Genomic DNA, 25,051 nt, shown 5'->3' with positions numbered 1-25,051 from the left:
TATTTTTTTGGGGGATTTTTTTCATTTTTATGTATGGCTGATAATTTGGACAACCCATTAGTGACCACTGGGTTGGAGCAATTGCCGTTAAGTGTCTTGCCCAAGGACACATACGCCCACAATGGTAGCAGCGACGAGCCTTGAACCCATTACCTCTGGGTTAGAGGCAGGCGCGCTAACCACTACGCCACGGCGCCGGACTATTTTTTGATAATATTCATGTAATGCGTAACTAGATGTTTGTGAAAGATCCCTGTTTTTAGCTACGCTACATACTGTCTATACTAGAAAATCAAATATTATGACAAAATAGCAACACAATTTTAAAATACTATGATCTTTTTTACTTGGTCCAAAACATAGTGCACGTCTAACTTTACTCACTGCAAGTATAAGGTTACAGACAGTTTAAAAAAATCTTATTTTAGCTCGCAATTTGACACGGGCAAAATAACTTTTGCAAGCTGTATGCATGGCAAGAAAGGTTATTTCACAAGTATTGTCAACTTGTAGTAAGTTTTATGTATATATATATGAAAATTTATTTATTATTTGTAAGTTGATTAAATATTAATAAGCAATATACCTATCTACTTATAAAGCATTATATTAGCAGTGAAAAAAACCTCTATATATATTTTAATCCTAACAATATGTAAATTTCATTGTTTTAGTTTTGCATTTCATGATTAGAGCTACAAAAAGTATTTATTCCAGTGCAGAAATGACCACCATCATTCCTATTCCAACTAACATAGCTATTATTTCCTTCGCTGTTTGTTTTGGGTTTGAATCTACAAGAAGTTCAGGGATAACAGAAACTGTAGCAATATATATAAAACCACCGGCTGTGAAGGGTAGAATCCATGATATTGCTGCTTCCCCAATGTTTTCCGCCAATAAACCAAGAATACAACCAGCCATTGCACCTGTGGCTGTGGATAATTGTAGATACATTGCCTTTGTTTTGCTGCAACCAGATTGTATCAAAATTGCAAAATCCCCGATCTCATGTGGGATTTCATGTAAAAGTATTGTTATTGTTGTAATAAATCCAAGGGTGTTGCCGCCCAAAAATGAAGCACCAATAGCAAGACCATCTGTAAAGTTGTGGGTAAAATCAGCAGCAAGGTTTAAATAGCCAGCTACTTCCATGGTGTCTTTTGATGTAGGTGAATCATTTTGCTCTTCTTTTTTATCATCTGATTTGATGTTTGATGATTTTCTCTTTCTTAAATTTGTATCCTTACTTTTACAGCTCTCTCTATCATCCTCACCATCACTGTTTTTATCAGTTTGTTTTTGTTTGGTGGATGCGTGATGGGAATGTGTGTGAGAGTGGCTGCCTTTTACATGACGAACAAACTTTTCCACTGAAAGAAACACAACTATTCCGGCTAACACCCACAAACCAACACTGGTTGTTGCTGAGTGATCATGAGCATGAGAATGATCATGGGCGTGAGAGTGATCATGGGCGTGAGAATGATCATGGGCGTGAGAATGATCATGGGCGTGAGAATGATCATGGGCGTGAGAATGATCATGGGCGTGAGAATGATCATGGGCGTGAGAATGATCATGGGCGTGAGAATGATCATGAGACTGACTATGAGAATGGGGGTGAATGGCATGAGGTATAAGATGCAAGAAAGCATCTCCTAACAATCCACCTGAAGCAAAACTTAGCAAGATTTTAAGTAATGGTTGATAAACCTCAGCATTACTTTCCAATGGTACAAAAAAGAGAATTGCAAATGGTGCAGCACTTATTAAACCTGTGGCCAACGTCGCTTTTAACCACATGTCAAATGTTTCTGAAAACGTTCTGGTTTTTACTGAGGTATGTTCATGTGAATGTTCATGATGGTGAGGTTCATTTTTACTTTCTTCATGGTTCGAGTGGCCAGAACACATATACAGTATAGAACAATACACAACGATGGTTAGTATTACTCCCTTCATAGTGATGCCTGCAACAAAACACAGTTTAATTTCCTAAACCACTTTTATTCGTGTGTAATTCATTAATTCACAAAAAAAACACGCTATTGCAACGTAACAAACCCGTTAACATAACACAACGGTTATCAGTAAAACCTAAGGAACATTTAAGACAAAAAATAATGGGACACCAGCTAAAGTGACAACCAAATTATCATTTTGTTGTAACTCGTAAACCGACAAGAGGTATGTGAAACACAGATACATAACACCCATTCATCTAACATCCGTTGCCCCAACACGGGACTTCAAATAATACCCTTTTTGCATGGTAAAATTATCATTATATGACAACTCACTTACCGCGTTATTTTGCATGGTTTATGCGCGTATCAACATTGAGTTAGCTTATTTTAGCGCAATGTTGTTAAATCTAGTTTTTAAAATAAGTTCTGATACTTTATGGGTTAGACGAACTAAAAACTGTAAAAATAATACCCGAAAAAGATTAATCACTTAAAAGTGAAACTGTACTTTTAATATACTTTTCTTTACTCGCATAATGCGAGTAACAACCAACCTTCTACAGCAGATGACACGCTTATGACGTTATGCGTGTTATCTTTGTTTTTGAAAAATATACGAGTACTTACGCGCATAAAAGTGACCATGCAAAAAGGGTAATAGTTACATTCATTCATTCGCTTAATATCCGACCACCGAAATATCATCTAATCGAATATAGAATCCTTGCTTACTCTACAACACAACACAAGCACTCGTCCAGGACTATAAGAATACTGTAAGACAAGTTAGTATTCTATGATATCCACCCATATAGTAAATAGATATACAGCTGATATTCATTTTCTTTGCTTCCACCAATCAACGTCAAACACAGATATTGTTGTGACGTCACCAAACACGACGTGGAAACCATAGAGATACTAATATATATTAGTATCTCTATGGTGGAAACAATAAAAAAAGCAAGAGAGCTAATAATCATTGAATGAAATTTATTTCGTCCTTTAGGTCACGGTAACGAAGAACAAGAGAGTTGAGAAAAGCGAAAAGACGGGTAGTAACGGTAAAACAACAGTTGTTACAACACGCTTATTGACAAAAAAGAAAGAATGTTTTATATAAAACGCGTGACCGTTACATCCTACTATGTTTAGATATCTATGAAAACATATGTTTAGATATCTATGATCCTACAGACGATACAAATAAAAAACGTTTAACCATAGAGAACTAATTTATGGTTCTCTATGGTTTAACCAAGCAAGTTATAATTGGAAGAAAAGTGTGCGTAAGGACACAGCCGTAACTCCGTCCCCATTTCCCTTTGTCTCCATTGTAAAAGATAGGCGCATAGTATTTTTGGAAGGTTTTAGCTGTTTGTTTTAAAAACTACATCAACTATTCAAGTTTATTAGGCCAGTTTAGTTATTTGGTAGGTTAACGCTTACAGTTTACCACATGTTTAGAAAATTTAATTATTTAAAAAAATTAATTAAAAATTTCAAACAAACGGTTTGTTAGAAATATATATATATATTTGAAAATAGTTGTTTTACACTGTAACTTTAAATTAAGTCAAAAAACGAAGAAAAACTACACAAAACGTCATCGACTCCATTGACTACAATAGTAAACGGGAACAACCCGCGAAAGAGAGAGAGTGTATCATGTCTCTCCTTTACCGAAATTGGAGATGCGCGTTATATTCTTTTTTTATTTCTGTGGTTTAAATATACATGAGAGCCTACAATTTTAAACGGGGCCACGTGTATTACAACTTCATTAAAAAAAATAAAACCAACAAGAACCAGAACACTTGGTCAATGAACTTTTTGAAGGTGTAATATTAAACATTATTAAAACGGTACTTGCCTTTTTAGTTCACTTGCATTAAACATAACAGTATAAACACTATGGTCAGCGGTTGGGTTTAACGTTTCACGTGCGATTTCGGTTGATGTTGTTTCGTCATACAAAATCAGAATATATGACGACGAGCCACCATTTGCACGATTAAATGAAACATTTAAATGTTTCAAACCACCGCGTACATCTACTGCTTCTACTCGTCAATAATGAAAACAACTTTTCTCTTGCTTAATTTATTTGAAAATCCAGGAAAGTGAGCAAACCACTTAAAATGTCTTGCCCAACCAAATGGAAGGTGTAAGTATTTTATTGACATTTTATTAATCCCATCGTCTTGAGTTACAAAAACTCAACCGTTTTTTTATCAGATTTTTCATAACAAGCTTTTGGACCAATCGACATCTGTTCAGATCACTTTGTTTAGCAGCATCTGCAGCAATAACAAAGAGGAATCTGTAAACTTTGTTCATAATATTGTTTCCTTTGTATCTACAGCACCTAACTTCAATTGGTATCCTCACACTCGTTTGTTCAACCCTAATTGTTGTTTGTCACGTTGTTAATAAACTGCATAAATAAATCTCGTTATATACCTTTGTAGGACAATGCACTCGTTATATACCTCTTACTTAATGCATATTAAGAAGTAACAAATTTATGGCAATTAGGAGGACATTATGCATCTCCTGGGTACTCCCAAATATTTAAAATAAATATAGAACCTCCTTGCTTCACTTGAAACTTAAACTCCTGGTTGCAATTGCCACAAGTGAAGATGATCATAATTTCCCCCAATACCGAATGTTTTGCACTTTTTGTTGCATTTAGTAAACTTTTCGCCACGCAGTGTGGTCATGGAATGTACCGGCTGTTTTAAAATAGAAACATAAAAAATTGAGTAGGTCAAATTAAAATTTTTGCGAATTCTTTCAAACTGACATAATGTAACCCAAAAAAGTCTAACTGTAAGCAGCTGTGCTTCACAAATAAAAACGCTGTTTGCATAAATAGGACTAACTAAAAATACTTTTAAATTATTACTTAATTCCTAAACTTTCCCATGTAAAAAAGTTGACCTCATATGGTATATATTTGCTTATATATACACAACAGTGGCATATAACATCCCTATACAGCTTTTTTCTTAAAAGTATACTTCGCGTAAACTACTGCCTGCTATTGGAAACCAGTTGTCACCTTTTCTGTCGTTGACAAACCAACTTTTCCTTCTTTCTGACTTCAATGAAAAAGAAAAGACGTAACATTTTCACTGCTGCTTTCAGTGCAGTTGGGAGCAAAATATTCAACCATGCTAATAATTATTGTCGATAACATGTTACCTATACACAGACTGATGAAATACAAAGTACACAAACACCATAAAGTGTTATATAAGCTACAAAACACCAATATAACGCAGTTCTATATACAGCATAAACATACTAGCTTTCTCATTCCCGCCAAATTCTTCGAACAAAAATGGCGTCCAAATTGTTACGTTTCTTTACTTGTAATTTCTATGGACTTTGATCTCACCGACACCAACACGTGCCGTCGTTCCCCGCCAAACTCCCAGACAGTGTTTTCGCTATGTAAAGTGCATGAAGAAGAGAATCGTTAATTAATCGCTCATCGTGCGGTTTTAAATCTGAAAATTCAGTCAAAAAATTATAAATATATATTATGATTTGATTTCAATCAAGAGAATAAAAGAAAAATGCTAGAATTAAGAATTGAGATAAGTGCGGAAAAAAGTCGTCCAAAAAACAACAACAACAACAAGAGATCACAGATCTAATGAATGAACACGTTTTAAACTAATTGGCATAAGATAGTAGAGTCGGGGAAGATGGGACACCTGTAACACATATTATCCAAATAGCCTGATTGTGTTTAAAACAATTAACAACGGTCTGTGGAAGTCGTGAAGATACGGTTTTATAATTTATTAAATGTTTTTTGTTTACTACCAAATGAAAAGAGAAAACAAAATGAAAAGGTGTCCCATCTACCCCCACCCTGCTATATTAGTTAATCCTTTTACTACAACGGTCGACTGGGCTCGATCAAAAACAAATCTGAAGTAACCAACAACACGGGTTCTATTCGCCATTGGTGACTGTGGAGCAGTAGGCAGAATGTATTTATACATGTATTAACTAATGAAACTTATGACGTATGAGGATTGAGTGATTGGTAAAGAATATGTGTAAATACGCTTTGTACAACTCCTGTACCATGTGTTTATTGTTAACTTACACTAGTTAACGTTGTCGTCGCTTAAAAACGTTTGTTTTCATGAATTTTGACAAACCGTAATCACGCAGTAATTAGGTAATGTTAAAAGTTAATATTAATCATATAATGTTGAATTAAAAATAATGTTTCAATTACGATTAATGATAATACGGTAAAAGAGTAGTGCATTTAATGCGTCCCCACTTAAATGCTAATAGTTTGATTCAGTCGTGAATCGTTGTGTGGATTTCTTATCTTATATAACCACAGAAATAAAAAAGAGTAGAACGCGCAACTTTCCAAAACCGTGATATATTCTTTTTTCTATTCACGTGACCGCCAACTCCGTCCCCATTTCCCTTCGTCTCCATTGTAAAAGATAGGCGCATAATGTTTTTGGAAGGTTTTAGCTGTTTATTTTAAAAACTACACCAACTATTCAAGTTTGTTAGGCTAGTTTAGTTATTTGGTACGTTAACGCTTACAGTTTACCACTTGTTTAGGAAATTTAATTATTTAAAAAAATTAATTAAAAATTTCAAACAAACGGTTTTTTAGAAATATATATATATTAGAAAATAGTTTTTTTACACAATAACTTTAAATTAAGTCAAAAAACGAAGAAAAACTACACAAAACGTCATCGACTCCATTGACTACAATAGTAAACGGGAACGACCCGCGAAAGAGAGACAGTGTATCGTGCTCTCTCCTTTGCCGACATTATAGATGCGCCTTCTATTCTTTTTTATTTCTGTGTATATAACACGTCGTTCCCCGCCAAACTCCAGACAGTGTTTCCGCTATGTAAAGTGCATGAGGAAAGTAATCGTTAATTAATCGCTCATCGTGCGGTTTTAAATCTGAAAATTTAGTGTAAAAATTATAAATATATATTACGATTTGATTTCAATCAAGAGATTAAAGAAAAATGCTAGAATTAAGAATTAGGCTAAGTGCGGAAAATAATCGCTCTATCAGCATTCAGCAACAACAACAACAAAGCCAAGAACAACTGTTCGACGAAAAAGGATCTATATGACCACTAACGTGTTCAATAACGTGTTCAATAACGTGTTCAACAAGAACAACTGTTCGACGAAAAAGGATCTATATGACCACTAAGGTGCTCAGTAGCGCCGTTAGCGAGTTTATCAAATGACGAGTTAATGCGGATCGCTATTCGCATTAAATTTTTACCATGCAAAAAGTGTATACGATAGCGAAAATGGACGTTATAATTTCTATATTCTAAAATCACCTTGGTTAGCGTGACCTCACAATTTTCAGCGAGTCGTTAGCTACCAAACTCGTGTACGTTATCTTCGTTTGTTGTCAGTTTGAACCTCCAGGTAGAACAACCAATTGTTACGTAAGAGGCAAATTGGACGCCAATTTTTGTTCATTATAACACAGCAAGTATATGGAATTTGAATAAAAGTTGGAGCACAAATTTAAAGGTTTGAACTTTGTAAGGTCTATCAAGCATGGGTAGTTTGTTTTCTGTATCGAAAAGTCATAAATGAGATTTAAAGTAGTTATCTGTGACATTTTCGGTTTTTAAAAGGAGAATGTTACATATTTTTCGCTAAGAATGTTTAATAGGGTAAATATAAGCTATTTTATGCCTTCTCACAAAAAGAAAACTTAACAAAGCCCAACAAGTTTATGTAGTAAACTAGAGGCATTAGTGCCTCCGAATTTCATGTTTGTGATGCCATGGTTGTGACGGAAATAGAAAGTCTCGTAAAGGGGATCGGTAATCCTTTAGCTGGTGGCCACCTGAAATTTTGGTATCAAAATGTTTTATAGCTCTCACTGATACCTGCTGTCCTAATTTTTTTTCAAAAAAGTCGGGCGTTCATGTCGAAAATCTGGTGCGATAAATGCATTTGTGTCTGTGACGTAACAACATTCGGTTCTTGGTAGTTTTAGAATTTTTACAAAGTTCAATAAATGCGGCTCAATGTTTAGTTTAATCAATATTCCAACATGTCCAGTAAACGCATTTCAATTACCCCACCTGATTTTTAATAGAATTACCCCACCGTCTAGAATTGCAGTCACAATACACTTTCAGAAACTTACATTGCGGTTTACTCTAGTTTCGACGTCATGTATGAAACGTTGTCCAAAACCTGACGTTATATTTAAATACTGAACAAAATAAGACATATATTGGTCTGTGTTGAACGCAATTTAACATTAACTGTCTAATTATTTAAATCTTTTTTGCATGGCAGATGCCGTTGGATTTATTTTGGTAACTACATTATTTCTTGTGTTTTAAAATCATACGGACGATTTTATAGCTTGAAATATAGCCAAAAATACAAAATTTCACCCACAGGGCCACAGTGCGTTTTTTGTTGTTGTTGGTGGCTAAAATAATATTAGTACTATGCCGCAAATATTTGGCATACCCTGGCATGTTGAAAGTTCTTCGCCTATGTCACCGCTGCCACAATGTGTCCTTGGGCAAAACACTTAAAGGAGCATACCAATGAAAAATCAAAATTAGTGTGTTGATAGATATGTCCAAATATGATCCAAGGGTACTATTAAAGTTTTAAAATACAAAACAGCTTTTGAAAAAAATGAGTTCTAAAGCCGCAAATTAACTTTGATCGTTCCTAGTTTCTAAAATACTTAAGAAAGTTAAATTTTATTTCTGATTTGGTATAACTTCTTCTAGGAGAATATATAAAAAAAAATGTGAAACATTCACTTTGTTGTGTTTTAATTTTTGATTGAAAATAACTACATAATATGCTGACTCATCACATTTTTCAGTTGGTTAAGTTTTAGCACTTTTTTTGTATTAAAATGTTCATTATGTCTCACTAGTACCTGATGTAACAACTTTTTTTTAAATTTAGGTTTTGTTTAGGCTTGAAAATATGCTGAGTCAGTATAATCTGGTATGTACCTAGGTTCAATTGAGAAATAAAAACATAATAAGAAATTGTATTTTTATTTTTGATATAATAGACACAAAGAAAAAGTATTCATTATATCAAATCTAAAAATAAGACTTTTTTTGTAGTTTAGAAACTAGAAACGGTCAAAGTTAAGTAACAAAATTTTCATAGGTGTAATCCCATGCATTGTGGAAACAGTCAATATTTTTAAATCCAGTTTTTTATGCGATTTTTCACATTTTTAAATCCATTTTTTACGCGAGAAGCTGTAACGTTTGGGCAAACTTAATGGTACCTTTAGGTTACATTTGAGCATCACTATCAATACACAAATTTTAATTTCCCTTGCAAGCCCCTTTAAAGACAGCTGCTTAGCCTTCAACCCACTGGACACAAATGGGTTGTCTAAATTGTCAGCCATACATAAAAACACAAAATAAAAATCTCAAAAAATATGCACCCACAAAGTTGCATGCCTGGTAACTCTTGGGCTGGCACAAGATGTTTGAATCAGAACACTCGTGTTATAACGACTGTCGATGCCCTGCCATGTGAGGGTAAATAAGTTACAATTAAATCGTCGGTACTGATAGGAATCACCTCACAACAACCTGTTGATAAACTATGAACCACCATGTTTTGGATACACCCACTTGAATCTTAATCTTATTCCCGTGCACATTTTATGTTAATGTATCACTACCGATGGTTAAATGTTTTTCTTGTAACCAAATTGAACAAAGGGCATCAAAGAATATGTTTTCTTTTGACCAGTGGTTTCCAAACTGCCGAAAGGTCTCTCAGGTGGTACGCGATCGCGAGGCTTTGCTTTGCGTGCGTACGAAGTATTCTTTACAAACATATCTATACTTTAATTTTGCGCACACGTGAAAATGCATCGATATTATGACGCAAATAATCACCGTGTAAATTGCGATTATGTCACAAATAATTGCTAGGCCAGACAATCGCTATTATGATGCAATGAATCCACGTGTAAATCCCTACTATTACGTAACAAACATGCTGCTTGGCCGAGGAAAACATCGTAAATATACAGCAGTGCTACTTTTGGAACATATTTAGGTTGTTTATTACTGCCTGTTGCCTTGTAATATAGGCAAGTTACAATGTAGGTGGTACGAGATCGCTACATGAGCCAAAAAATGGTACGCGAGTTAATAAAGTTTGGGAAACACTGCTTTTGACAGATTTATAAAGTTTACTTGGTATATGTAAAAAGTTGACATGGCTGGTGAAGTTACAGTAGATGCTTTACCTTACTTTGATAAAGGCTATGATGATCCTGGAGTACGAGAAGCAGCAACTGCAATGGTTGAAGAAGAAACAAGAAGATATCGACCAACAAGAAACTATTTGAACTTTTTAGCTCCACCTAACATACATGCATTTGAAACCGATATAATGAAAAATGAGTTTGAGCGATTGGAGGCAAGACAACCTATGGAACTTCTTAGCATGCGTAGGTATGATCTCCCAATCCCACCAAGTGGTCAAAGGAATGATATCACTGCTTGGGAGGAATGCGTAAAAAATTCTCATGCTCAGTTGCAGCATCAGGATGTTCGAATAGAAAACTTAAACTTAATGCTGGAACATGGAAGCAACGCTTGGCGATTATACAATGAACAATTGGTTGCAATGCTTCAGGATGCACAGAAACAGTTGCAGAGCATAAAAAAAGACATTCAGGATGTCAATTGGGAACGAAAATCTGAGCAAACTAAAGCAGGGGAAAAGCTGAGAACATTGGAAGCAAATTGGGTTAATTTAGTGAGCAAAAACTATGAAATTGAAGAAGCCATATTTCATTTAGAGGTTTTGGCAAAGACTGAAAATGCAAAAATGGCTCAATCTCATGCTGAAAACGGAAAAATCTCATTAAAAGTTGCTGAAAATGGAGAAATGGAGTAGTTATTCTCATTTATTATCGTTTACTTTGTATTTACATTATTGCTGCCATGTTTGGGCAAAATTGGCTTGTAACGTTCAACCTTTTAATAAAAAAATAGTTTTACAAAATAATGGTTTAAGTAATGGTGGATTTTGTTTTTACAGATGGTAGTGTATATATGTACTTAAGTTAAAAAGGAATAAGGACAATGGCATCGAAAATTGTAAGTTACAAATTAAAGTTAATGTTTAACAATGGGACATGTTTTACCTTTACAGTGACGTGTGACTTTTTCATAGGAAGTTCATTGCCGCATACTGCACAGTATAACAGCAACAGGCTTATTGTTTTTATCTTGCCTAAATTAAAAAGGCACAAAGCACACTAAGCATAACGTGATGTTTAAGTTCTAGTCGTTGTACTGACCAAATAGGTTATTAATTCTACCTTTCTACAGAATCCAAGTCTGGAACAGTATCATGTTTACATCTCATGGAGAAATCGATTAAAACAACTAATATTATTTGTTCTGCACTGGAATGCTTTCTATTTTTTTTAACCTTATATATATATATCAATATATTATATTGAATTAAATGTCTATTTTTAGAGCACCGGTTTAGTTGGACTTGCGGTTGAAGCGAATCCCAGACAGAAGTTAAATATTCTTTACAACAGCATTCTGTCAGTGGTCAGCAAAATTCCAGCAACTGCTTCGTATAGAAAGTACACAGAAGAATTTGCAAATCAACAACTAAAAAAGCTTGACACGGTATTGTAACTGCTTTAATTCATTATTTCTCATTTAATTTAATACATTATTTGTCTAACCATTCTTTAATACACAAGCTTAAAAATGAAACATTATTATAATTTTGCTTGGTACAAATCAAGGCCGTGATTATTAACTTGAACCCAACTCCAATTTGATTATATTAACTCGGGTACTTTGTTCTTATCTTTTGTTGGCAGTTGTTATGGTGTAAAAGTTGCCATTTTAATTTCATTTTGTTGATTTGTTTGGACATATGTCCAAGGTATGAGTGTAGTGACCCTAAATCCCAACATGCTATTTGTTCCAATTTTACAATGTTTTAAATTAATAATTAACATTTATTCACTCTAAAGATAAAAGATGATGTTCAGCTTGAAATAGATTTGGGTCCTGGCCAATTCGAAGAAGTGATTTATAACGCAAAGGCAGAACTTCGTTTAGCAAGAAAGATGATCTCTTGGAAGCCATGGGAAGGATTAGCCGTTCAACCACCACCAGGACAATGGGACTGGCCATGATTTTCATTTGCTGTCACTACATTATACTATTATTAAAACCATTACAAACTCATGAAGTTGTTTAATATCGTTTATGTTATAAAGTAAATGTAAGAAATATATTCTTCAAACACACGCTTAGACATCAGTTTCTAGCAACTGTTAAACGTGCTATTGGGCAGTTAAGACCAGGACACTAACGTAGATGAAACCGGGATAATGGCTACAAAAGCAACTGCGGAAAATAAATATATGTTAACTGCGTGTTTAAATACTTTCATCATTTCTCTTCGTGTAAAAAAGTGAGTTCAAAAAGCAAGATAAACAACAAAATCAAGTGGTTAATGTGTTAGTTGTTGCACGGTAATACAAAGATGAAGAAAATTTCCATCACATTGCATCATCCGTTGCAGTGTTTGCAACCTCTGGCCTAAACGTTGTTGTACTACTTGTTAAAGCACCATTGTCGGACTGAAATGCAAAAGAGAATAGTGATTAATACGATATACAATGCAATATTTTCTATACCAATTCATGCGGTTTAGGAAAGGATTTTTTAAACTAAGGTTTACCAATTTCTTTTACCCAAATAAGCCTTAAGTACTACGAATTATTTATTAGCCGGACGGTTTTAGATGCTAAAATTAAATATCAGGATAAAAAAATTGGTTCAATTCCTATCAGCAATTCTAGGTTTAAAACATGTGCCCAAACAGAATTAATGCTTGCACAAACGTGTCTGATCATTGGTCGCGAAAATAAAATTTAGTAAGGCGGGGTAATATGGGACACCTCTTCATTCTATTTTTCCGTCCTATTTGGTATAGTAAATAAAGAACGTTTAGGGAATTAATAAACCGTGTCTTCATGACTCTCATAGACCGTTGTTAACTGTTTAAAACACGATCAGGATATTTGAAAATTGGGTGTTGAAAGTGACCCGTCTTCCCCCACCATACTGTGTTTAGGTAATTCGGGTAACAAACATTCTTTGGCAGATCTATTCCCGCATTTTTTATAAACTTTGTTTTATTGTTTAGGTAGTTTAATAAAATGGGTTGAGCTATTTTGTTTTCGTACAGATTAAGTCTGATACAATTAGATTGCAAGGAAAACTGAGATTTACACACGGAAAATGTAGGCAAGTGTCAATATGTCTTATATAGTGGTGCAATCAGCACAAAAATGCCGTTTAGTGTCCACGTAAAGTTTACGTGGCAAAGAAACTAACATAGCTCGTTAATTTGGGTAAGTTAATTACAAGTTGCAGAATATTATAAAATCTATGTTTTTTTTGTCCCATCTTGCCCCACTTTGTAATATTACGGTTATTTGTTCTCGAACTTTGAAAGGTTTGTTTGTAATTTACCATCTAAAGTTTGTGGGGCTATAACAACAAAATAATGTATGGAATATATATTCGAACTTAAGTGACATAAACATGGTAATAAATTATTGGGCAAAATATTTTATACTTAAATGTCCCATCTTACTGTTTATGGACCCTATGGAGTGTGAAATAGTAAAATCTGCCAAACGAATTAGACGCAGATCCAACTATTATCGGTAAAACCACTTCTATTATACGGTATACCTTATTACAATTGGTCACAATTTAAACATTATTTGTGCTTGATTATTATAGCTGCTCACGTGACTTAATTACCGCGTAACCAATGTTTGTCAAAACTCATGATAACGAACATTTTTAAGTGTCGACAAGTTTTGTATGTTTACCATCAAACACACGGTCTTGGTATTTATTGTCTAATTAACCTATGTTTTAAGTATACCTGATACCTTTCAACTTCTCCTTCTTGTACATCGCTTGGATTCGTATAACTCTGTAAGCATTTTTTATGTTAAATGCAAAGTGCAAAATGTAGCGTCACAAGCAACTGATTAATTTCTTAAACTATAAAATGCAACGTCACAAAACTTAGAAATATGGTGTTAACCTTCCCACACACTCTATAAAAGTCTATTACCGTTTTTGCATGGTCACTTTTATGCGCGTAAGTACTCGCATATTTACTCGCAAAAACAAAGTTAACACGCATAACGTCATATAAGCGTGTCATCTGCTGTAGAAGGTTGGTTGTTACTCGCATTATGCGAGTAAAGAAAAGTAAGGTGAAAGTACAGTTTTACTTTTAAAAGCCTAATCTTTTTCGGGTATTAATTTTATAGGTTTTCGTTGGTAATAGCACCATAGAGTATTATACACTTATTTTATAAACTAGATTTAATAATATTGCGGTAAAATAAGCTTACTCAATGTTGATACGCGCATAAACAAAATGACCATGCAAAATAACGCGGTTAGCGAGTTATCATATGACGAGTTAATGCGGATCGTTATTCGCATTAACTTTTTACCATGCAAAAAGGGTATAAGTTAAGGTAATTATTTCAACCTTTGGAGTATCTTCTGACTTTGGTCGGAAACCTGTCACCAGCGGTATGTCCGTAAACTCGCTCTTTCCAGTTCTTGTACGACAGAAAACATACAGCAGTACTACAAGTATCAAGAAAAGAACCGCAGCCAAGGCAATCGCTACACCAATAGCTGCTTGTCTCCATGAATAATCATTCTTTTCACATTTTAATCCGTAAAATGAGCCGGAACATCTAAACACACGAACCTGTAGTAACCTCTCTTCTAACTTTAGTAGTAATTATAATGCTGCCCGCAAGCGTCAACACTCTATTTTTACAATTTTTATTTTTTTACGTTTGGTTTGTAATTTTCTCATCAAACAAAATTTTCTCACCTACATATTGCTTCGTTGTTATTACCCGACGCGCAGAATCCTCCATTTTGACAAGTGAAGTCTGTACATACATCGTTACAACTTGTTCTGGAAACAAAATCATTCGTCATTGTGTCATAAAGATATCCACGTAGAGGAAGCTAATGAAAGTGTTTGATATTTTGTGAATTCTTAAACTATTGTATGGGGTGGGGAGAAATATAAAATATTAAACGTAAATAACACGAAACAGTAGCCTATTTTAAAAACCATTTTTAAACATTGCCTGGAATAGTTTTAACATATTATCTACAGTGTTTTATTGGTGGAGTGGGGGGAATATGGAACACCTTATCATTCTGTTTTCTCGTGTCATTCGTACAGTAAACAAAAAATTAAAGAATTATAAAACGATATCCTTAAGACTCCCATAAACCGTTAAGTTGATTGTCCAAAACACTATTAGGATATTCGGGTATAATGTGCTAAGATGTCCCATCTTCCCCCATCCGACCATATGATAAATTGGTATTGTTCGAACAATAATGGGAATTGTTCAAACAACTATTGGTATATTGTCATCTCAACATGCATATAAACTTGTAATAACATAAAAATGATAATAACCTTGAATAAAGTTTGTTTTTCCACATTGGGTATTGCTATTTTCTATTTCGCCGTCACTTTTCATAAATTATATCTAAGTGCCTGAATTTCGAATATATTTCTCTACATTATCTTGGTATTATATTAGTATATCATATTTGAAAAACTCCTAAAATATGAATTTTTGAATTAAAAACAAACCCTACAAAGTTTGGGCGTTTGGCAATAAAAACCAATAAAACTAAGTAGAGAAAGACGAGACGATAAAATGTTTTTTTGATATTATTAATATTCTAAAAACTTGTAGTTAACCTACAGAAATTAAGTGATTATGCTAATTTTCTTTACCATGTGAACTTTATATATAGTAGTGTAGGGGAAGATGGGACACTTTTAGAACATAATATTCAAATATCCGGATCGTGTTTCAAACAACTAACAACGTTCTATGGGAGTTGTAAGGAAACAGTTTTATAATTCTTTAAATGTTTTTTTTTTTGTGTACTACGAAATGGGACGAGAAAACAGAATAAAAAGGTGTCCCATCTTCTCCCACCATACTATATATAATTTCAAAACGGCAAAATAGGTACACGTGAAAGAATATGAATGGGTATGGAAGTCCCATCTTTGCCCGGGTTCCGTCTTCCCTCACCCTACCAACAAAGCAACACATGTAGCTTACTTTGAAGTGTTCTTGCTTAGATATCCGGCTTTGCAGGCACACTCGAAACTGGAGTCGGTATTAACGCAAGTTGTCGTTTGCAAGTCGCAGGTGTTACTCTCTGATTTCCTACACTCGTCAAAATCTGCATCAACAGAAATTTTTCAACAAAACTTTTTGGTTGTTGATTTGCTTAATTTACCTGCAACGCTTACACTCAATAAATCCGGTACATTCCGTTGAAACAGTTCACCGACGTCCAAAGTTTTCAACTCGAGCGACTTATTAAAATTAACGGTTCCATCAACGATTACTGAGCCGTTTCTCAATTGATTAACCATGATGGATAACAAGCCTTTGTCAGCCATTGCTACCATTACCTGCAGATAACGGATTTTGTATTATATGCTGTATATACTCGTTTATACCAATATTATTTTGTGTGTTGATACAAGCTTATTATAATGATAAATTGTAACCATACAGCACACACATGGTACGTATTATGCCCGTGTCCTTACTTTATCTGTAAACTCTTGGATAAAAGTTACTGAGTCTGCAGAAGTTAAATCGCTGAAGTTTTCGTTAAAGATTTTGTCCACTCGAGCTCTGAAATCGAATGCACTTATAGCAACGCACTCTCCGTTGAAAAATTGCTCGTCGTTGGAACAGGTTATTCCACCGACCGTTGTTGTGATTTGCTCGGCTGTGGTGGTTTGACCATCTTCAGTTGTGTTTTGTTCTGTTGTTGGAGTTTGTTCAGCAATTGTACTTTGCTCGGTTGTCAAAATTGTTTCACTTCCAGACCCAGAACCTTCTGTATTTTCGTTGGAAAGAGCTTGCCTTTTCATTCTCCCTTTCGGTGTTAAATATTCATTCAAAGTGTAATCTCGCAAATTCGATTTTTGTGTTCTTTGTAACGATTTGATATTTTCTTCATTGTTAAACAATTCATGCATGTAGATTTCACATGCTGATCCGGTAAATCCAGATTTACAGACACATCTATTCCAAACCCAGTCGCCGCCTTCGGTAGAACACTCTATACGAACAAAAAATAAGTGAAAGACTTATCCTCGGTCATATTCAACTGTCAATGAAGACTTACCTGGAAGCACTATTTCAACATTGTGAACAACATGCACTTGGTATGCTAAAATTAATAAAAAAACGTTTAGTATATTTTCTTCGTACATAAATGGATATAGTCAAAAATAAACATAATAAGGCTTGTCTTCGAAACTACACGATAAATCCTTCACAGTACGATCCTACACTCAATAAAATTATACATCCCGATATTTATTTAGCGGGAAGGTAAAGAGAATATTACATCCCATACTACAAAAAAAACGAACACGGAATGTCCAAAATGGCCTTGGGCACCGCGTCGATTTAATGGTAGATCCGTTCACCTTTCGATACGTTGATGCTCAGTGTCACAACTACCACGCCCAAAAACAACAACTTCATATCATTTTCATTTGAACAAGAATTTGGCATTATCCTAGTAGGCTTTCTTGGTAAGGTAGTACAGTGAATATTAAAAAAGCTAGTTTCCTTTCTCGTTACTCTGCAAAATATTTTAAAAGAATGTAGTACGAAGTGAGACAAATTTTAACCACTTTCTTGCTCAACTGTTAAAACATTTGTTTTTACATCGGTTGTTTCGTATTGAGCATTATCGAAACTTATGTCGAAAAGATAAAATGTGGCTTGTGTCACATACAGAATACGCCATTGATACGGTATGTTTATATCGGTATTAAACACGTATAATGTTACTACCATGTACTTGACCCTCAAAGTAGTATTTGTGTAAATTTAAAAGCTCTTCTTCACAGGTAACTTTAACAACTATCTGTGAAACTTTAACTGGCTATTTAGTTGAATTTGGAGCATTTGTTACCGAAACAACTAGACATGGCTATCACTTACATGCTATCTTCGGCTCTCGTAACACCTCTAGCTCTTAGCACATATAATAACAATACTCTGGAGATAGAAGCGATTTACGATATGTCACGTTTGCTCTACAGAAGAAGCTTTTATCTTTACTCAAATGGTGACCTCGAGGAATGTCGAGTGGCAACCGCCACCGCTGCTTCAGAATTGAGCGCTCAAGCCAATATCCCCCCGGTTTATATCAGAAAAATTACTCGCTGCCTTACTCGTTTGCTTATTTTACCTCCTGCTCCAAATCATGACGAATTTTAAGTTAGTCAGATATGCCTAAAATACTAACAAAATTTTCGAACTATCTGTTCTCGGGAAATAATTGTCACCACGCTTATAAAGCAATTCTTATGGAAGATAAAAATTGATAGCCCCGAGGCTTCCTTATAAACCATACCTTAGTTATCCAAAGAGTTTAAAGCTTACGTCATTCGTGCTTTATTAGTAAAGCTAATTATATCATACAAACCAATAAATAAAATATTCATTCAAATAACAACTTAGCCGACCGAGAAAACGTTTCCAAACACATAGCCTACGTGTTCGTCGAGAAGGAAGTATAATATCTTTACTTCAAGAGATTTCCTAAATACAACAGGTTCACCCCACTACTCTCCTTTGACGTCATGATTTAAGTACACAAGTTAATTTTGGAACAAAACTCATATATTCAACTCTGTGAACGCCTTTAAATCGTATTTCTGAATCTTTTAACTTTAATTTACTGTCTTAATAATAACCACTGCCTTAATTCATGATGGCCGGTTATAACCTGCTGTCGTTAGCTTTCAACATGCCTTGGGCTAAGTCAAACAGAAAACTGAATATTTACCGAAATATAATACAAAACCATTTAAAAAAATCCGTTTACCCAAAAGCTTATACAACAACATCTTTTAGGGTTCATGTACCAACGAGCTTACAATACAGTTCAACCATTCTGCTGTCTTAAATTATTAATTAGGTTAGGTCTTGCAACGGAAGTCTGGGATTTTATCAAATTATTGAACCCTACCAGCGCATGGAAAGTATCAGCAAGGTAGAATAAATATTTACCCGCTTTTCGGTGTAAATTCACTGAAAATTAACGTATTTTCACAGACCTATTAGCGCACTAAGTAAACTCATACGCGTGTATATATTATCGTTAATTACTGCTGGTTACCATTGCGTGAGATCAATAACTATACGAAGTAGCACGATGATTTCCCCTGAGCGATGTATGCATGTATGCCACACCTAAATATCGGTGGCAACACGCTAAAAGGCAATAAAGTAAAAATGCTTTATAAATATGCAACTCATCAGTACCGTCCCGTGCAAGGTAAATACGGGCATACCATGGTAGATTTTGATGACGTATTCTTGTTTGTTTGCACTGCTATATATCATGACGTATTTATAGCTGATATGTTTTTCAATTTTATTTTTCTGTAGTGTCATCTATAATTAACCCAATCTCGCGGAGACTCCTTTCGAAATTTTGTAACTGTGAAAGAGCTGCTGAATGGTGGCGGTTGAAGTCCTTTTCTATTTGTTTTAAAGTGACAAGAAGGCCGTGCAACTTATTGCTTATAGTCTGTAACATACGTAACGATAAATAAGTGGAATTTATTATATATTCCAACACATGTTAAAAACGTGGTTGTGCATTAAAATTAATTACTTTACCAGACGAGGTGTTACCCAAAAAAACACAAAACTAATGCGTCTATATTATAAAATAAAAGTATAACATTCTTTATCTGAATAATAACTTATTTTAACCTGCGGTTCGATGTCATGCTTCGTATCTCGACGATCGTGTGATCTATAAAAGACGATGTTTACTGAAAGTAAGTACAACTTGTGAACATTGGCTAACTCATCAGTTTTAGATTTTCTTTCCTTTAAAACGGTATTTACTTTTTGTTTGTTTCCTCGTTGACCTTGATGTCTTCATCGCTGCTTGACAACCTCCGTTCCTCTGTAGGTTGAATTGAAAGTCTATTCTGAAGGAAACTAAGTTGTGATAATGTTTTTATAAATAACCTAGATTTGTTAGTTGCTTTTGTTTCTCTTGGCATGTTTATCCCCCGTTGCTTGTTAGAATCTAGTTATATATAATAGGGTGGTGGAAGACGGGACTAGAGGTATAAGATGGAACTTATTTAAAATCTTTTTCTAGTGGTACCCCTTTAATAAAACACGAAATAAAAATGATACAGTATTGTTCGACATTATTCTCACTCGTGTGTTTTATTATTTTTATTTGAATTGTTTTTGATTAATAAAAGTTATGACAGTACCAACTTGTGGTATCATCCAAAAACTGTTAAATATTTTGAGTTGGGAAGTATTGGGTAATCTGTGATTAAGGGCCCCATGGTAATACTCCATTTTACTATAAATATACAAAAAAACACCACAAACAAGCAGTCTTGTTGCTGCAAGACATTATTGTCACTGTTACCGACTTGTTTTAATGATGGTGAAACTGATGGGTAGTTGTTGAAAACTTTATTGCGATGTGAAGCATTCAATAAGCTTTTGTTTATAATAATCGGTTTTGTCCTGTATTCCGACATACGACGCGCCAATCGACGAGCAACTATCAATGTGTCTTCGGTTGAAAAGTTCGATTCAAGATTTCTTCGAACTGTAAATAATGCAGTTTCGTAAATAAACGAAAAACTTCTTTACTCTTGTGTGATGAGGTAAAGATAGTTTTCGTAACACTAATATCTTTTTTTGCTAAATATTCGAATTTTTCAGACAACCAACAAGGGATATAAACATTCGATTAACTGCCATCAAGTGCCCTAGCCAAGTAAACGTGTCTACAGCAGTAGCAGCGGCGAGCCTCGAATATAAATCCTGAGGGCTAAAGAGAGACGTGCACTGTGCCGTCGGACGCACCAGAATAAGCATTAATTATACGAAACATAACTCAGTGACTTGCAGCGTTTACCTTCAGTACAGTTCTGTCTGACACATTTCCAATCCCACATCGCCTTCTTACAGGTTCGTTCAATCTCACGACTGCTTCGTAAACTATATGAGTATTTTTTCCTGTGCACGTAACGCCTCCAGGCTGCTTGTAGGCAAGCGGCAGCGGTGTATCGTTCAATCCTTCGACACCCTAATATATATATCGCCTTATAATTAGATATAAGTTGTATTTTAAAACGAAATCAAATTATACTTTGGTGCTCAACTATAGAAAGAATTCTCCGTTCTTCATTCGGCAGATCGAGGTATTTTGAAAACACGTTTACCCACAAGGCAGTCGAGAGTATTCCTATTATAGATGCCAGACCGACGACAACTCGTGCGGGTATTCCCCGCGGCCTGACTTCACCCGAGCCAAGGTTAGTAATGGTAACGACCATTAACCAACATGCATCCTAAAATACAGGTTGCACCTAAATAAGTATGTGTGTGTTTCCATTATTATGTTGTTATCTACCGAATAATATATTTTATTCCCTTCGATTGCTTCAGTTATTACAACAAGATACGGAAAGAATCCAACGACAAAAATGTAGACCACAAAGAGAATAAATTTCGGATATCGTAGAAAATAGGTCTTAATTAGAAAGGTGCTGTGAATTTTCACTCGTGCAAGGTTGGATAATACATTTCCAAGCCTGTGGGATGTCAACAAGTTACATGGTAAAATATATATGCTTGTAATGTAGGGATATATACCTGTGATAACGAAGCTCGTTACATTCTTTTAGTAACTTTATTCCACACACGAATATTCGTGACAGCACGATTAGCTGGAATTCATAATTTATCCAAGCGTCACACATAGGAGGTATGTGTAATGATGCGAGTATAAACTTCAAAGTAAAAGACCTGCACAAATTATACATGCTTTAACATACGAATGTTTGTGCTATCATTTTATTTTTTACTACATCAAGCAGAATGTATTGCTACCAAACCCTCCTATTGTTAATACAGTAGGGTGAGGGAGATGGGACATCTGCATTTTTTTCTTGTCGCAGTTGGTAGCAAACAAAGAAAATTTAAGAAATTATAAAACCATATCCTTACGACTCTCATTGACCGTTATTAATTGTTTAAAACATGATCAGGATATTTAAATATCATGTGCTCAAGGTGTCTTATCTTTCCCAACTCTACTTTATTTAAAACATAATTCCGGTGAATATACCTTAATTTTGGAGACTTTCCGAACGAACTGTCTTCGGGTATATATCTCTTCATCCGCAAAACGTCAAGTTCGGCTTTATGGTAAAGTATTAAACAAATCGAACTTACGACAGTAACTACGCTCAAGCTGCTCTGAAATAAAACACGACGCCGTTATTATTCTATCAGTTTACTTGTTTGTACAATCTAGTACTGCGGGGTAGGTGGAATACTGTTAGCACCTAAATCCCATATTTATCTTGGTCTTGTTTTAAACAATAAACCTTTTTTTAGAGTCGCGGAGCTGCGGTTATATAATTATATGAGTGTTGTTTGTTTACTACCATATGGAACAAAACATATATAAAAACATGTCCCATCTAACCTTACGGAGTCAGGACCACGCTTATACAAGTTGGCTTTAAATGAAAATACACTTAATAAATACTATCTGTAGTATTTGTTATGAAAAAAATATTAAGTTTTGCCAAAAAAAAAAACATTTTAAAAAGTGCCAAATAATCGTCCGTTATTGCGTCACTAAATTACGTCACGATATGTTCCAAACGATCAGCTGATTTATGCTTTGCTAGCAAAAAATAAAATAATGTTTGCAGCAAAACAGCTAGAGTGTACCGCCGACATAGCGTTTACTGTTTGTTTTAAATAAGGAAATATGCGCAGGTATTGCCTTGGCCTGATTTTGTTTTAAAATTAATATTTCTTTAAATTGTTTGTAGGTTTATTACAGTATTACACTGTTTAAATTTGTCAGTTAACACGAATGTAAAAGTGCGTAATGTATAGTTATGTCGCACTATAGATTTGTCAGTTTACAATAATGAATAAATGAATGAAATAAAGTGTTTGTTGTAGTATTTTATCTGGTGAAGAGACATCAGTGAAGATCCAGGTCCACTAGCAATAGGTATTGAGCCTTTCCAGTTTGAACCTGTGCTTCTTTATAGCAAGTGTTGGGGAAGTAGACAGGCCAAGTTTACCCACCATGGAAAACAAGTAAAGCTGCTGAGCAAATCAAAAATACAAATTGATAGACCGACTGAGAATATCTAATTTGGTGGGCTGACTAAAGATATCATTTATTAAAAAAATATGGATACCATTTATTAAAAAATTTCGAATATATTTTCTAAGTATTATCTTTTTATTATATTATATTTAAATAATTCCTGAGGTATAAATTATTGAATTAAACGCAAACCTTTCAAAGTTTGGCAATGAAAATCTACAAAAGTACAATGTGGGGGAAGATGGGACTCCAAATTGAAATATATTTACATTAGCAGTATTCTGCAACTTGTAGTTAGCCTATTGAATTTAACCGACTGTGCTAGTTTCTTTGCCATGTAAACTTTATATATATATAACTTTAAAACGACATTTTTTGTTGTTTTTATCCCAAATAAAATTTATATCAACCCCTGCCTATTTTTCTCATGTTTATATCTCATTTTTTTACAAAACTAAAACTAGTTTTATGAGACAAAATCAAACTGACACGAAATGTTCAAGGTTGTTTTATGAAGCTATGAAACTAGTCTGCCCGCAACTACAAAATTTTATCGGCTTTACTATGTTTTAGCCAGCAAGTTAGCATCTTATTATTTCGCATTTTTTACTCTTACAAAGTTATGACTTGTGATATTACTATCGAATAATTCTGTAATATTAAATCTCTGATTATCAATAAATAGGGGTTCGTAACAAGAAAATTATTAAAAAAATCTCGTCTTACCAAGTGTCGGATCTTCCCTCACCCTACTATATACCACAAACTCGTGATTTAACAGCCATGTGAAATATTGGGAAATATGTTTACTCATGCGTATATGTACACAATGGTCCCGACCCAAATATATGGTATACTTACCTTAAGGCACACATCAAGAATGGTAATGCCGTATGCGAAGTTAAAGTGACTTATGTACCATCTTTTAAAATATGAATCTGCGATGCTTGAGTTTAAATAGTGTGAGAAGTTCGTCCCATCATCAATAGGCGGACAATAACTGCAAAACGCCAAATATAACTTGTTTTCAAATTAATGCATTTTTTTACCGGCCCCATCCTCGAGTGTAGGTCGATTCACAGTTCAACTTCTTTGAAATAATAGCCCTGGCCTGGCGAGTAAGTTCTATATCCGCAATTGCTGTTCCCAAAGATAATGTAGCGCAGATAAAAAGTACAATCGCCAAATGGCGTAGTTGTGCATAAACTCGACGCAAGTTAACATCTTTATTTATGAAGTACCTGTAAAGCTACACGTGATTCACTTTACGGTGTAAATCGTATTTAAGCTAAATTATTAAATTGCCTGAAATCTTGATTTAGTGACTGTTTTACAGCATCATCCGTATCCTTCTCGGTAGATTGATAAGGCCCTTCAAATCGCTTCTGCATAAACCGGACTGTTAATTGAATAAAATGGCCATTTATAGCAGCTTAAGCTTACCTGTATTTTAAAAGTTGGTGCATGATTAATTTTCATGATGACTCATTTTCAGAAAAGGACAAGTATATGCTTCAATTTGCCAGTCAATTATAAGGTAACCAAATGATGTACCACAATACGACCTGTATAGCGTTGATTTACTTTGAACTTAAGAGGAACTGCGTTCATTCGCTAAACATCGTAATGCAGTAATAAAACCACAAGTACATAACAATAGTTTGCAACTAAATTTGTACATTATTTTATTTTAACTATTAAGTGGTCACAAAC

At 34.5% G+C, this 25,051-nt stretch overlaps 5 protein-coding genes and 2 long non-coding RNA genes across 14 annotated transcripts; 3 read left to right on the top strand and 4 right to left on the bottom strand.

Annotated features, from left to right (window-relative positions):
- Window positions 1-321: 321 nt before the first annotated feature.
- Window positions 322-2,842, bottom strand: LOC149732069 (zinc transporter Slc39a7-like). 2 transcript variants are annotated; one of them, XM_089882786.1, is made up of 2 exons: window positions 2,703-2,842; window positions 322-1,973 (listed from the first exon to the last, which is right to left on the bottom strand). In XM_089882786.1, exon 2 carries the CDS (start codon window positions 1,963-1,965, stop codon window positions 709-711), a length of 1,257 nt encoding a protein of 418 aa, XP_089738912.1. In that variant the 5' UTR covers window positions 1,966-1,973; window positions 2,703-2,842; the 3' UTR covers window positions 322-708. The 2 variants fall into 2 exon arrangements, with proteins under 2 accessions (XP_089738912.1, XP_089738911.1); XM_089882785.1 differs by having other exon boundaries at window positions 2,598-2,814.
- A 385-nt stretch (window positions 2,843-3,227) lies between these two features.
- LOC149732068 (uncharacterized) lies at window positions 3,228-4,420 on the top strand. Its single transcript, XR_016385610.1, has 2 exons — window positions 3,228-4,137; window positions 4,209-4,420. It is a non-coding gene; the product is annotated as an uncharacterized LOC149732068 (long non-coding RNA).
- On the bottom strand, window positions 4,139-7,043 carry LOC149732067 (uncharacterized). 2 transcript variants are annotated; one of them, XR_016385609.1, is made up of 3 exons: window positions 5,038-5,408; window positions 4,563-4,708; window positions 4,139-4,270 (listed from the first exon to the last, which is right to left on the bottom strand). It is a non-coding gene; the product is annotated as an uncharacterized LOC149732067 (long non-coding RNA). The 2 variants fall into 2 exon arrangements; XR_016385608.1 differs by having other exon boundaries at window positions 4,563-7,043.
- Window positions 7,044-8,842: 1,799 nt separating this feature from the next.
- On the top strand, window positions 8,843-11,079 carry LOC149732066 (pre-mRNA-splicing factor SPF27-like). Its single transcript, XM_089883805.1, has one exon. The coding sequence runs from the start codon at window positions 10,248-10,250 to the stop codon at window positions 10,932-10,934; it is 687 nt and encodes a 228-aa protein (XP_089739931.1). The 5' UTR covers window positions 8,843-10,247; the 3' UTR covers window positions 10,935-11,079.
- On the top strand, window positions 10,996-12,259 carry LOC149732065 (NADH dehydrogenase [ubiquinone] 1 alpha subcomplex subunit 5-like). Its single transcript, XM_089883806.1, has 3 exons — window positions 10,996-11,137; window positions 11,525-11,686; window positions 12,043-12,259. Exons 1-3 carry the CDS (start codon window positions 11,123-11,125, stop codon window positions 12,205-12,207), a joined length of 342 nt encoding a protein of 113 aa, XP_089739932.1. The 5' UTR covers window positions 10,996-11,122; the 3' UTR covers window positions 12,208-12,259.
- LOC149732064 (uncharacterized) lies at window positions 12,245-17,809 on the bottom strand. Of its 2 annotated transcripts, none has more exons than XM_089883796.1 (9): window positions 17,625-17,809; window positions 17,318-17,362; window positions 16,731-17,251; window positions 16,412-16,589; window positions 16,231-16,354; window positions 14,961-15,047; window positions 14,604-14,817; window positions 13,987-14,030; window positions 12,245-12,657 (listed from the first exon to the last, which is right to left on the bottom strand). In XM_089883796.1, the coding sequence occupies exons 1-9, from the start codon at window positions 17,710-17,712 to the stop codon at window positions 12,639-12,641; spliced, it is 1,320 nt and encodes a 439-aa protein (XP_089739922.1). In that variant the 5' UTR covers window positions 17,713-17,809; the 3' UTR covers window positions 12,245-12,638. The 2 variants fall into 2 exon arrangements, with proteins under 2 accessions (XP_089739922.1, XP_089739921.1); XM_089883795.1 differs by having other exon boundaries at window positions 13,980-14,030; window positions 17,625-17,807.
- A 778-nt stretch (window positions 17,810-18,587) lies between these two features.
- On the bottom strand, window positions 18,588-25,017 carry LOC149732063 (uncharacterized). 5 transcript variants are annotated; one of them, XM_089883797.1, is made up of 12 exons: window positions 24,782-25,017; window positions 24,388-24,723; window positions 24,200-24,338; window positions 22,331-22,461; window positions 21,856-22,008; window positions 21,614-21,794; window positions 21,350-21,551; window positions 21,116-21,286; window positions 20,622-20,803; window positions 20,071-20,156; window positions 19,933-19,975; window positions 18,588-19,744 (listed from the first exon to the last, which is right to left on the bottom strand). In XM_089883797.1, the coding sequence occupies exons 4-12, from the start codon at window positions 22,381-22,383 to the stop codon at window positions 19,589-19,591; spliced, it is 1,227 nt and encodes a 408-aa protein (XP_089739923.1). In that variant the 5' UTR covers window positions 22,384-22,461; window positions 24,200-24,338; window positions 24,388-24,723; window positions 24,782-25,017; the 3' UTR covers window positions 18,588-19,588. The 5 variants fall into 5 exon arrangements, 3 of the variants coding, with proteins under 3 accessions (XP_089739923.1, XP_089739924.1, XP_089739925.1); XR_016385606.1 differs by having other exon boundaries at window positions 19,568-19,744; window positions 20,071-20,151; XR_016385607.1 differs by having other exon boundaries at window positions 19,708-19,744; window positions 19,933-19,994; window positions 20,071-20,151.
- Window positions 25,018-25,051: the final 34 nt, after the last annotated feature.

The sequence above is a fragment of the Ciona robusta genome, chromosome 8, assembly GCF_009617815.1.
Source record: "Ciona robusta chromosome 8, ASM961781v2".
Lineage (NCBI taxonomy): Eukaryota > Metazoa > Chordata > Ascidiacea > Phlebobranchia > Cionidae > Ciona > Ciona robusta.
The sequence above is the reverse complement of the archived record's forward strand: the minus strand, read 5'-3'. Positions and strand labels throughout refer to the sequence as shown.

Coding starts and splice junctions, on each gene's coding strand:
- LOC149732069 (XM_089882786.1), bottom strand. CDS start 1,965: ATGAAGGGAGTAATACTAACCATCGTTGTGTATTGTTCTATACTGTAT.
- LOC149732065 (XM_089883806.1), top strand. Junction 11,687..12,042: donor AACTAAAAAAGCTTGACACG/GTATTGTAACTG, acceptor TTCACTCTAAAG/ATAAAAGATGATGTTCAGCT.
- LOC149732066 (XM_089883805.1), top strand. CDS start 10,248: ATGGCTGGTGAAGTTACAGTAGATGCTTTACCTTACTTTGATAAAGGC.
- LOC149732063 (XM_089883797.1), bottom strand. CDS start 22,383: ATGAAGAGATATATACCCGAAGACAGTTCGTTCGGAAAGTCTCCAAAA. Junction 21,795..21,855: donor AACGAGCTTCGTTATCACAG/GTATATATCCCT, acceptor GACATCCCACAG/GCTTGGAAATGTATTATCCA. Junction 19,745..19,932: donor AGCATGACATCGAACCGCAG/GTTAAAATAAGT, acceptor CGTATGTTACAG/ACTATAAGCAATAAGTTGCA.
- LOC149732064 (XM_089883795.1), bottom strand. CDS start 17,712: ATGCCAAATTCTTGTTCAAATGAAAATGATATGAAGTTGTTGTTTTTG. Junction 16,590..16,730: donor TCCAAGAGTTTACAGATAAA/GTAAGGACACGG, acceptor CGTTATCTGCAG/GTAATGGTAGCAATGGCTGA. Junction 14,031..14,603: donor AGTCAGAAGATACTCCAAAG/GTTGAAATAATT, acceptor AAATGCTTACAG/AGTTATACGAATCCAAGCGA.